The 13386-nt window shown below is 44.8% G+C and overlaps 1 protein-coding gene across 3 annotated transcripts in view; it reads right to left on the reverse strand.

Moving 5' to 3' along the window:
• The window catches only part of LOC106601829 (brain-specific angiogenesis inhibitor 1-associated protein 2-like protein 1), a 69746-nt gene that overhangs the window by 29684 nt on the left and 26676 nt on the right, over positions 1–13386 (reverse strand). Inside the window, exons 4-6 of one of the 3 annotated variants that reach the window (XM_045715552.1) lie at positions 12111–12172; positions 10360–10431; positions 8583–8717 (exon numbers count right to left, since the gene is read on the reverse strand). In XM_045715552.1, coding sequence (XP_045571508.1) covers positions 8583–8717; positions 10360–10431; positions 12111–12172 — 269 coding nt within the window. The remainder of the gene's footprint in view (positions 1–8582; positions 8718–10359; positions 10432–12110; positions 12173–13386) is intronic. The other 2 variants (XM_045715553.1, XM_045715554.1) reach the window with 2 other exon arrangements.

Consider the following 13386-nt stretch of genomic DNA (forward strand, 5'->3'; position numbering starts at 1 on the left):
CTGAAGTTTACATACACTTAGGTTGGAGTCATTAAAACTCGTTTTTCAACCACTCCACACATTTCTTGTCCAACAATTGTTTACAGACAGATTTTTTTTCACTTATAATACACTATTACAAATCCAGTGGGTCAGAAGATTACATACACTAAGTTGACTGTGCCTTTAAACAGCTTGGAAAATTACAGAAAATGATTTCATGGCTTTAGAAGCTTCTGATAGGCCAATTGACATAATTTGAGTCAATTGGAGGTGAACCTGTGGATGTATTTCAAGGCCTACCTTCAAACTCAGTGCCTCTTTGCTTGACATCATGGGAAAATCAAAAGAAATCAGCCAAGACCTCAGAAAACAAATTGTAGACCTCCACAAGTCTGGTTCATCCTTGGGAGCAATTTCCAAATGCCTTAAGGTACCACGTTCATCTGTACAAACAATAGTATGCAAGTTTAAACACCATGGGACCACGCAGCCGTCATACCGCACAGGAAGGAGACGTGTTCCGTCTCCTAGAGATGAACGTACTTTGGTGCAGAAAGTGCAAATCAATCCCAGAACAGCAGCAAAAGGACCTTGGGAAGATGCTGGAAGAAACAGGTACAAAAGTATCTATATCCACAGTAAAACGAGTCCTATAAATACCGCTCAGCAAGGAAGAAGCCACTGCTCTGAAACCGCCATAAAAAAGCCAGACTACGGTTTGCAACTGCACATGGGGACAAAGATTGTACTTTTTGGAGAAATGTTCTCTGGTCTGATGAAACAAAAATATAACAGTTTGGCCATAATGAACATCGTTATGTTTGAAGGAAAAAGGGGGAGGCTTGCAAGCCGAACACCATCCCAACCGTGAAGCACGGGGGTGGCAGCATCATGTTGTGGGAGTGCTTTGCTGCAGGAGGGACTGGTGCACTTCACAAAATAGACGGCATCATGAGGATGGAAAATTATGTGGATATATTGAAGCAAAATCTCAAGACATCAGTCAGGAAGTTAAAGCTTGGTCGCAAATGGGTCTTCCAAATGGACAATGACCCCAAGCATACTTCCAAAGTTGTGGCAAAATGGCTTAAGGACAACAAAGTCAAGGTATTGGAGTGGCCATCACAAAGCCCTGAACTCAATCCTATAGAAAATTTGTGGGCAGAACTGAAAAAGCGTGTGCGAGCAAGGAGGCCTACAAACCTGACTCAGTTACACCAGCTCTGTAAGGAGGAATTTGCCAAAATTCACCCAACTTATTGTGGGAAGCTTGGGGAAGGCTACCCGAAACATTTGACCCAAGTTAAACAATTTAAAGGCAATGCTACCAAATACTAATTGAGTGTATGTAAACTTCTGACCCACTGGGAATGTGATGAAAGAAATAAAAGCAGAAATAAATCACTCTACTATTATTCTGACATTTCATATTCTTAAAATAAAGTGGTGATCCTAACTGACCTAAGACAGGGAATTTCTACTAGGATTAAATGTCAGGAATTGTAAAAAACTGAGTTTAAATGTATTTGGCTACGGTGTATGTAAACTTCCCACTTCACCTGTAGATGGTGGACAATCTATTCCTAGTATTTACTGAATGTCTGTCTCTTACCAACTGAATACTGTTGTGAATAAAGTTTGGTCATTTTAAATGGTGTACATTGTGAAATAAAATAAGCATGTTTTTTTTCAATGATCTTGTTGATTGATGACCAACCAAGAGCATTGAGCATGACTGCAACAGAATAACCATATCTCCACCTTAAAACAATCCTTGTTGCTTTGTTCTGTGCAATGTGCAGCCTCCTAATTTCACTTTCTGATGCATTTCCCCAGACCACAGAACAGGACTTCACCTGACTCCCAATTAATGCTTGGGTTGTTAACTTAAGAATGTTTCCAGGGAAAATATTCAGCTTTCTTTCTGATCATGCATGCATGCAGTTTTTTTTAATATCATTTTTTTTTTAACATAGATTAGTTATTTGACAACCATAATAAGCGGTTGTCTAGCTGCACCCCTAGTAGTTCTGCCACTTCCTCAATTTGTACTCCCCCCATACTTAATTGTATCCCATGCTGTGTTGGCCTTTTCCTGGTGGAACAGACCAATATAACCTTGGTTTTCTTGGTGTTCCGGCAAACCCACTCCATGATATTTCCCAGATCTACTTGTAGAGAGTTTGCTGTACCTGTTGAACCGATTGTCTTGCTGTATAAATTGTAGTATTTATCTGCAAATATAGTAACTTCAGTTTCAGATAAGGCATAAGGAAGGTTGTTGGTATATATTAAGTGAAGAAGTGGCCCAAGGCAGCTGCCCTGCGGTATTCCACAGTTTAAATCATGAGGCGTAGAAAACGACCCATTGACATAGATGGACTGTTTCCTGTCAGTTAGATATGACTGTACCCACTTCAATGCTGCCTTCTTAAACCCATAATGCAATACTTTTGTCAAAAATATTTAATGATCCACTAAATAAAATGCTGCACTAAAATAAAAAAAACAGTACACCCACAAACCTGCCATTATCCATAGCATTGAGCCACTGGTCAGTCATGTCTTCCAATGCAGTGGTAGTGGAATGTTTTCTGCAATAAGCATGCGGATTGGCTGTTATCAGATCATTATTTTCCATGTACTCCCATATTTGTCTACTCACAATACCCTCCAATATCTTACTGAGTGAAGGGAGTAGACTAATTGGTCGACCATTGGCAGGAGTAACAGCAGCTTTGCTGTCTTTCGGGATTGGACACAGTTTAGCATGCTTCCATACATGTGCAAATGTCCCCTTTTCCAGTGACCAATAAAATGTGTATTTCAGTGGAGCTGCAATCTGTAGTGTGATTTAAATCATCCTCTAGATAAATCAGCTCCCAGGGTACATCAGCCAAATCATTTTGAAATGGCTCATGATAAAACGTCTTACCATTTCTCTTGACCACAGTCCTTGGAGATTTCTTTGGAACCTTGGTGTTCATGGTTATGGTCACAATATTATGGTCTGTCCAGCCCGCTGGCATTGATCTGGCTTTTAAGCATTGCAATGGTATATTACCGAAGATCAGATCAATGCACGTGTCTGAATGGTGACCCAACTTAGTTGATGATCTAGTAGTATCATTAACCATTTGTTTCAAACCACAGCTCTCGGTATATATCATCAATTTAGTTATATTTGAATTATTATGATCCTTCCATTTATATTAAAATCAGCCGAGATAAATACATCTCTGTTACCATCTGTGGCCTGGTCAAACCCAGTGCATAAGTCATCCAGATAGGACACCTTGGAGCTATGAGGTCTTTACACATCCTACCAATAAGGGTGCCTGGTGAGGCAGATGTACTTGAGCCCATGGTGCCTCTACTTGACATGCATTAAGGTTTTCCCTCCTCTTAAAAGGGATATGATTCTGAATGTACAGTGCTACACCCCCACTATTCCTATTCCTGTCCCTTCTATGTAGACTATATCCTTGAATGTTCATTTACCCATCATTTACAGATGCATCTAAATGCGTTTCGTCAAAGCTAAAATATGAATATTATTTATGTTGACCAAGTTAAAATCCTGATGTGTTTTGTTAGGAAGGCTACATACATTAACCTGAGCTATATGCAACCCTTTTCTTGTCAAGTGTATTCGTTATAGTTGAAGTTGTCATGATACACTACAACACACAAACTCAGATTTGAACATTGGATTCAAATAGCCAGGGAGTTACTCTAGAGACCCGATACAGTTGCCCGTTGATGTAAAGTTTATCCATCACCAAGGAGACTCGTTGATTCAGGCAACGCTTTTCCTTCATGATGGGATACAGTTTTTTTTCTCCTTTCATTGATCTCCGTGGGCAACTGATCATTCATTCCAAAATCAATGTTTCGGAGTTCTCTGCCCCTGTTCTTCCCCATTTCCATTTGCTTAAAATGTTATAAAAAATGCAATGATAGCCCGGGGCCCATTCCCAGAGGCCTTACCCATTCTATGGACTCTGGAGAAAGTGACATTACGCACAACATCAGTGGGCAGTTTCAGTTGAGTTGACATAAAGACAGTGTCCTCACAGCTTCTGCTGTTGTCTTTCTCCGGTATCCCTGAACATATTAGATTGTCCCACATTGATCGACACTGTACATCAAGCAAGGTTTCTTTAAGTTGTTTGTTCTCCTTTTGCACCACCTCCACCTTGCTATGAATAGAGTCTACAGTACCTTTCAGCACTGTGTTCTCTTTCCTTAGATCATCAATCTGACATTAGCTGAATTCTAGATGGGCACATAATGCACTGATGTCCTCTCGTAATATATCCAAGATATCAAGTTTAACAAGCCTTTCATTGATGGATTTCAACAAGTCAACATCCATATCCGTAAACCTCTCCACACGTGCGCACTCTTGCTTGGGGATGGTTTTATGACATCGTTGATACCGCTTGGACAACTTGGCTTTGGTTTGTATTGTTGATTGGGTTTGTTGTCCTTAACAGTGATTGAATCCTCCGAAACCAGCGACATGTTTCTTTGAGCTCGTAAGTATCTCTCGTCAATGTATTGTTCAAGCTCTTCAATGGATACTGAATCATCCAACATGTTTGCAGGCAGAAAATAACAAAACAACGGATGTATCTTTCCGGACCGGTACAGGACGTGGTAGATACACCCAATAAAAATGGACTCCAGCTAGTCAAAAGTAGTGCACTAAGGAATAGGGTGCCTTTCGGGATGTAACCATCAACACAGACGTGCTGACTATTAAATATGAAGCTGCAGTTCATTCTATCTAGTGACAGAAAACAAATCAATATGAAAATTAACTATAGGCCTAAACACTGACTTAATACAGTGATTTAGCCCATTGTCCTCTGTCTCATTCTGCTCCTGTTTTCTCTGTGGCTTCCTGTAACCTCCACCTGTGACTGTAACACAGCTCTGCTCTGTGTTTGTTTGTGTGTGTATGTAAGTCTCTGAGCCTGGGTGCAGTCTGTTGACAGTCTTGTGACCAAACCAGGGATCTGACTCTGACGACAGTTGTCCTGTTATATTAGAGCTGGTCCAGGACCAGATTCTGGGGTTCTACTCTCAGGGTCAATGTTAGATCTACTGTAGCCTGGTCCCAGATCTGTAATAGCAATATTTATCTATACAGATGCGCCATCTTAATTTGACCCTGCTTCTCACAGCAGGAGAATAGTCCTGCAGCAACAGGTAATATGAATTATTATGTGAAATATAATTGATGGACATTTTTGTAGGGGTTGACACATTTTTTGTTAGTACAAATCAAGTCTGAAATGTTAAAGTGGAAATTACAAACTTTAGAAGACTTTTTAAACCTTAAATACACTACAATTTGTATGTCCTGCTTTGCAGGGAAATTCTCTGTGACAACATAATGATCAAATTAAGATAACAGATTTGTAAGTCACTGTTGCACAGACTTTCTGTAGCCTGGTCCCAGATCAGCAGGTAAAACAACTCATCTGAATATTGTTATCATGCATATCACGTTTCAACTTCATGTATCTGTACTGCACGTGCCTCAGTAGGTTAAAGCACATACCTGAGACCAGGGCCCATATTCACAATGCATCTCATAGTAGGACTCTAGGGTCTAATCTTGGTCTTAAATCATAATGAATCTGATTATATATGGACAGGGGGACCTGATCCTAGATCAGCACTCCTACTCTGAGCTCTTTGTGAATATGGGAAAAAGCTAGTTTCTTCTCACAGCCGCTGTGCCCCAGCTGGGGTGGAGCGCCCCAGAGTCTGGTGAGAGACTAGGACCAGGCTAGCGTGTGGAGCGCCCCAGAGTCTGGTGAGAGACTAGGACCAGGCTAGCGTGTGGAGCGCCCCAGAGTCTGGTGAGAGACTAGGACCAGGCTAGCGTGTGGAGCGCCCCAGAGTCTGGTGAGAGACTAGGACCAGGCTAGCGTGTGGAGCGCCCCAGAGTCTGGTGAGAGACTAGGACCAGGATAGCGTGTGGAGCGCCCCAGAGTCTGGTGAGAGACTAGGACCAGGCTAGCGTGTGGAGCGCCCCAGAGTCTGGTGAGAGACTTGGACCAGGCTAGCGTGTAGAGCGCCCCAGAGTCTGGTGAGAGACTAGGACCAGGCTAGCGTGTGGAGCGCCCCAGAGTCTGGTGAGAGACTAGGACCAGGATAGCGTGTGGAGCGCCCCAGAGTCTGATGAGAGAGACTAGGACCAGGCTAGCGTGTGGAGCGCCCCAGAGTCTGATGAGAGAGACTAGGACCAGGATAGCGTGTAGAGCGCCGCAGAGTCTGGTGAGAGAGACTAGGACCAGGCTAGCGTGTGGAGCGCCGCAGAGTCTGGCGAGAGAGACTAGGACCAGGCTAGCGTGTGGAGCGCCCCAGAGTCTGGTGAGAGAGACTAGGACCAGGCTAGCGTGTGGAGCGCCCCAGAGTCTGATGAGAGAGACTAGGACCAGGCTAGCGTGTAGAGCGCCCCAGAGTCTGGTGAGAGAGACTAGGACCAGGCTAGCGTGTGGAGCGCCCCAGAGTCTGATGAGAGAGACTAGGACCAGGCTAGCGTGTTGAGCGCCCCCAGAGTCTGGTGAGAGAGACTAGGACCAGGCTAGCGTGTGGAGCGACCCAGAGTCTGGTGAGAGAGAGTAGGACCAGGATAGCGTGTTGAGCGCCCCCAGAGTCTGGTGAGAGAGACTAGGACCAGGCTAGCGTGTGGAGCGCCCCAGAGTCTGGTGAGAGAGACTAGGACCAGGCTAGCGTGTGGAGCGCCCCAGAGTCTGGTGAGAGACTAGGACCAGGCTAGCGTGTGGAGCGCCCCCAGAGTCTGGTGAGAGAGACTAGGACCAGGCTAGCGTGTGGAGCGCCCCCAGAGTCTGGTGAGAGAGACTAGGACCAGGCTAGCGTGTGGAGCGCCCCAGAGTCTGGTGAGAGACTAGGACCAGGATAGCGTGTAGAGCGCCCCAGAGTCTGATGAGAGAGACTAGGACCAGGATAGTGTGTGGAGCGCCCCAGAGTCTGGCGAGAGACTAGGACCAGGATAGCGTGTAGAGCGCCCCAGAGTCTGGTGAGAGACTAGGACCAGGATAGCGTGTAGAGCGCCCCAGAGTCTGATGAGAGAGACTAGGACCATGATAGTGTGTGGAGCGCCCCAGAGTCTGGCGAGAGACTAGGACCAGGATAGCGTGTGGAGCGCCCCAGAGTCTGTCGAGAGACTAGGACCAGGATAGCGTGTGGAGCGCCCCAGAGTCTGGTGAGAGAGACTAGAACCAGGCTGGCTGGCTGGCTATCCTCCTCTCTTTCATGTTCACGAAATGGTCTATGACTCTGTCATACAGTACACGCTTTTAGTTTTTGTTGTCCTAGGCTACCTGGCTAATATGCTTGCTCTCTAGACTAACTTCCATTCATGGACAACGTTAACTAGTTAACATTAGCCTTCTACATCTAGCTACATATTGAACTTCCATCCTCTCAGGCCAGGGGCACAATGTATTTTATGGTTGGATCAGAATTGTAGTTATAAGCATTGGCCAGTACGGAGAATTAAGTAAAACCACAAGTCCAAATCCTTATCTCCATCCATGGCTAATTTAGGAAAGGGCCAATTTTAGCTAGCTCGCTAGCCACCGGATGACAACTGCACAACAAGGTGCAACAATTCAAGTTGTTTTTAATCGATTACATATTTCTCTGCGATAGGAGTAAAGCCAAATCAAAACTGGCTTCCCTTGACACTTTTTTTGTTGTGCGCCAGGACTATTCACAGTTGAGCTCACTCAGTTTAGCTCAATGCTGATTGGCTATTATTTAATACTTTTTTTTAATCAAGGGAGGCCAAATGCTCGCTGGCATCCTTTACATTCAATGCTACGGGCGGCAACAATGTCATACTCTTTATGACCAGACAGCATCAGATAGATGGCCTACACATACAGAGGCAGAGGGGCGCTGTTTCGCTTACTCGGATGCAACGAAAATTAGGAAAGCACAGAAAGACGAAACATACATTATTTAATGTTATTTCTTGGTAAATTTTTGTGGGAAGCCTTGGTATCCATGAATACACACCACTGGACTAAAGAGGTTTATCTTTCTTTGTCTCAGTCTGAAGCGGCATGTGTGTGTGTGTGTGTGTGAGGCATCGACTGGATCTTCCAGTATAACAACATGCGTGTGTGTTGGTGGGGGAGGGAGGAGGCACAGTACAGAGAGGTGTATTAATGGAACTATCCAGAACACCAAACAACACAACACACACAGTGTACTCATGCATGAGGGCATTGTCTGGGAACTTGGATAATGTTACATTGGGTATGATCGACACTGTCTCATATGTCGAAGGTGTGTGTGTGTGTGAGATTGAGAGAAAGAGAGAGCGAGTGTGAGTGTGTATGTACAGGTGTGTGTATGAGGGTGGCAGGTAGCCTAGTGGTTAACAGCATTGGGCCAGTAACTGAAAAGTCTCTGGTTCAAATCCCCAAGCTGACTAAGTGAAAAATCTGCCGATGTGCCCTTGAGCAAGGCACTTAACCCTAACTGTTCTTGTAAGTCGCTCTGGATAAGAGTGTCAGTTAAATTACTGAAATGTGTGGGTCAGTCCTCACCTCACTCTCCTTGTTTTCGTACTTGTTGGTGTTCTTGCCCTGGCTCTTCCTCCTGAGTTTCTTCAGGTCAGACTGCGACCTCTCCAGAGAGTCCTGCTTCATCTTGTGCTCTGTCTGATACCTCTTAAAGGTGGCCTGGATGGGTGGGAGGGAGAGGGGAGGTGGGGTGGAGAGGGGAGGTAGGGTGGAGAGGGGAGGTGGGGTGGAGAGTGGAGGTAGGGTGGAGAGGGGAGGTGGGGTTGAGAGGGGAGGTGGGGTTGAGAGGGGAGGTGGGGTTGAGAGGGGAGGTGGGGTTGAGAGGGGAGGTGGGGTTGAGAGGGGAGGTGGGGTTGAGAGGGGAGGTAGGGTGGAGAGGGGAGGTAGGGTGGAGAGGGGAGGTAGGGTGGAGAGGGGAGGTGGGGTGGAGAGGGGAGGTGGGGTTGAGAGGGGAGGTAGGGTGGAGAGGGGAGGGGAGGTGGGGGAAGCACCCGTGAACACCTGGAACCATCTCTAGACAGTACAAGTAGCGTTGATTTTAAAAAGTATATTTTCCTTTTCGGAAAAAAAACTTTTCAGTAATATCATTAAATGTAATGTCACTAAGTATTAAAGTGCTTCGTTTTTAGTTTCATTGATTCAATGGTAATTAGCCTTAAATGCTGTTTGATTATAGGCATTAGTAGAAAGGGTAGACACAGATATTAAACCCCAGTCTCTGGTGGGGAGAGATGTACATGTGCCATATGCTGTGAGCGTTACCACTCAACCACGGCTCTGAACGGCATAAGTCATTGTTGCATGTTTATCCTATTCCCTTTATAGTGAACTTACTACTTTTGGGCCCTGGTGAACAGTAGTCCCCTATAAAGGGAATAGGGTGCCATTTGGGATGCAGACAGTGTGTTCACTGTGATGTAGGTAGGCAGTAGACAGGATTCTGTAGTCACTGATGTAGGTAGGCAGTAGACAGGATTCTGTGGTCACTGTGGTGTAGGTAGGCAGTAGACATGATTCTGTGGTCACTGTGATGTAGGTAGGCAGTAGACAGGATTCTGTGGTCACTGTGATATAGATAGGCAGTAGACAGTATTCTGTGGTCACTGTGATGTAGGTAGGCAGTAGACAGGATTATGTGATGAGGTAGGCAGTAGACAGGAATCTGTGGTCACTGTGATGTAGGTAGGCAGTAGACAGGATTCTGTGGTCACTGTGATGTAGGTAGGCAGTAGACAGGATTCTGTGGTCACTGATGTAGACAGGATTCCGTGGTCACTGATGTAGACAGGATTCCGTGGTCACTGATGTAGACAGGATTCCGTGGTCACTGATGTAGACAGGATTCCGTGGTCACTGATGTAGACAGGATTCCGTGGTCACTGATGTAGACAGGATTCCGTGGTCACTGATGTAGACAGGATTCCGAGGTCACTGATGTAGACAGGATTCTGAGGTCACTGATGTAGACAGGATTCTGTGGTCACTGATGTAGGTAGGCAGTAGACAGGATTATGTGGTCGCTGTGATGTAGGTAGGCAGTAGACAGGATTCTGTGGTGTAGGTAGGCAGTAGACAGGATTATGTGGTCGCTGTGATGTAGGTAGGCAGTAGACAGGATTCTGTGGTGTAGGTAGGCAGTAGACAGGATTACATGGTCATTGATTTGGTAGGCAGTAGACAGGATCATAGTTCCAGGGATGAGGCATGGGGGGCAGTTCTCAGTGATATTCCCATGAGCAGGAGGGAAGGCCGTTTCCATAGAATCACATAAGCACACACATACATACAGTGCAGTACTTACTGTCATGTATTTTACATCCATGTCTGTCTTCCTCTCCAATTCAGCTATTATCTCGCTGTGAAACCTCTTAAACTGCAGGTGAGGGGAAAGGGGGATGAGAGAGGGAGAGACGGTGAAGGGAGAAAGGAGGGGGGATGCACACTGATTAGAGAAGGGACTGTTATGATGGAGTGATGGAGATGTGTCAGTGGAAAACAGTAAAAAGAATGTTGGGAGGGATTTGAGAGCCATCCTTGAGTTGTGTAAGCAAAGGTGTTTGTGTGTGTTTGCACGGTTGTGTATGTGTGTGTGCATGGGTGTGTGCCTGTGTGCAAGAAAGAGAAGAAAAGATTCAAGACTATATGAGTGAGTCATAGCTGAAACGTAATGCAGGGATGCCCTCCTCTCTCTCTCTCCCACTCTAATCAGTATGAGGGGGAGCGCAGGCATCTCTTACATCACCGTGGCCTTGTGGTGGCAAACCGACGCCCACTGGTGCCATTTGGTCAACGAAAACCCCACGTCCTCTCACGAAGAATTAGAGACTGTCCCTGCAACCCACGTCTCCTCAGTCCTCTCAAACAACAACCCTGTTAGCTGCTGCGTCAAATCTCTAGGTGCCTTAGTGCAGTGATTCCCAACTGGCGGCCCATGGGCCGAATTTGGCCCGCGGTTGATTTTATTTGGCCCGCCAAGTTTTCTGAGCAAAAAGAACATATCTATATATTTATTTTTAAATATAAAATCAGCTCCAAGTGATTTTAATTTGGGAAATCTGTTCCCAAGTATTCCCTCGCATAATAGAGAGCCACGTGATCATATACAAATGTAAGCAAGGTTTGAAATTATTATGTTTTAGTCCAATATTATATCTGTTTGGGCTTCTTGGGTCAATTTGCAGTCCACAAATGATTTGTAACCATGTAAAAAATCTGCCCGCGGCTGGATCTAGTTAATGATCCCTCCTTTAGTTAAACTGCTCTGCCTTCCATAGACACACCATGCATGACAACGCCTCCTCCAATCTCCAACTCTTTAATGGAATGAAGGAATTCATATTGTGACTCACACATACAGTCAGCAGAGGCCTTGACTAAAGAAGTAATCATCTAGTTTTTCAAAAGCATCTGTAATCTGACTACAGTATTTTTTGCTGGTAATGTAATTGATTACAGTTACAGTATTTATTGTAATCCGATTACAAGTAACTGATTACATGAATAAGTGTCTCCCTAACCTTGTATACTTATGATGATAACCATTTTTTATAGTTTGTAGAATAAGTTATTGTATGCCAACCATAACTACAGGCGTTGACAAGTGTGACTGTCATCAACAACAGTTCCCAGAGGCCCCGTCACAGGGCGTGTTCAGACCTGCTCCCGTCCTATAAACAGGCTGTACCACAATAACCAAACAGGTGCAACTTTTCCTCTAGCTTGTTTGTTTTCTCCTCATCATCTTTGCTTTTTCTGTCCCTTGATGTTACATAGAAAGAGAAACACCATCCTGTGATTACTAATGGAGGGAGTTGAAGAGGGGGAAAGAGAAAGAGATATTTGTGTTTGAGAGGAATTAAAAAGGGTACATTGTGTTACACAGCAGAGAGAGAAAAAGAGACAGAGGGAGAGAGAGAGGGCACACTGGGCGAGGCAAGTCATGCAGGGAATTAAACAATAGATGACGCAAACACTCATGTACACACACGCACCTTGCAGAACACACACACAGACACATCTTGCAGAACACACACACACACACACAGTACTCACATTCTCCTCTAGCTCAAGGTGAACTTTCCTGTGGACCTCGGATATCTCCATCAGCACAACGCCTGTGGCGAGAGAGAGACATACACTGATTGGCTGCTTGGCTGCTTGGCTCGTGGGGGAAAACAAGATTAGGGTTTCGGTCAGATTCTCTACGCTTCTCCTGAAGTGTGCACTATTAGACACGATCTACCCTTCTCCTGAAGTGTGAACCATTAGATATGGACTGGTGGAAGGAATATGGTGGAAACTTGTTTACACCAATCCAATGCTTTAAAATGCATGTGGGGGAGTGTACACTTCTTTGTGAAGGGGTATCTGAACAGAACCCCCCAAAAGGGTAGTCCATACGATGTACATAGTCTCAAATGGTTGCTTTCCTTCATGAAAGAGAAAAGACATACAGTACACATCCCTCTGACAAGTGCTGAACTGACAAAAAGGTGGGGAATGGAAACAATGTTGACAACGCCGACAGAACAGTGATTTATTTGTGAGATGCTGTCACATTCATTTATCATGTTCAGTAGGGCACACCGAAGCAATGTGTTGCAAATGGAAATCTGTGTCGTTATTGGACAAGCTCAGTTTGTATCTCCTACGGTTCAGTCCATTTCAACATGTTTTCTCCGTACTGAATACAACCCAGTATGGCTTTAAATCAGTTGTAAACTAAAATTGACCCTATTAATATTTGCTAACGTTGAGGAAACAGTGAGTCGTTACCACCTGCAGTTAGATAATCAAAAACAGCTCTAACTGCAGGGAACCAAAAACAATATCACTCTTTGCATGTTCCTCAACAGCCAATCAAAAATGGATTAAAACGTAATAACACCATAAAGCAACTGGAAATCGTAACACCCAATTCATGCAGGTAGCCTAGTGGTTAGACTGTTGGGCCAGTAACTGAAAGGTTGCTGGATCAAATCCCCGAGCTGACAAGGTAAAAATCTGTCGTTCTGCCCCTGAGCAAGGCAGTTAACCCACTGTTCCCCAGGCACCGAAGACGTGGATGTTGATTAAGGCACCTCTCTGATTCAGAAGGGTTGGGTTAAATGCGGAAGACACATTTCAGTTGAATGTATTCAGTTGTACAAGTGACTAGGTATCATCCCCCTTCCCTTTCCCTAATAAGGATCCAACCACATGGCACTTCTGAGTGATTATCACAATACGTGTTGCTAATAAACAGATGAAAGGATATTGTTTTACTGATGCCTCTATCGTAACACGTTAAATCAAGTGACTCATCTTAAGCAGTCTCACACAGAGAAAC

Source organism: Salmo salar, chromosome ssa03 (assembly GCF_905237065.1).
Source record: "Salmo salar chromosome ssa03, Ssal_v3.1, whole genome shotgun sequence".
Taxonomy (NCBI): Eukaryota; Metazoa; Chordata; class Actinopteri; order Salmoniformes; family Salmonidae; genus Salmo; species Salmo salar.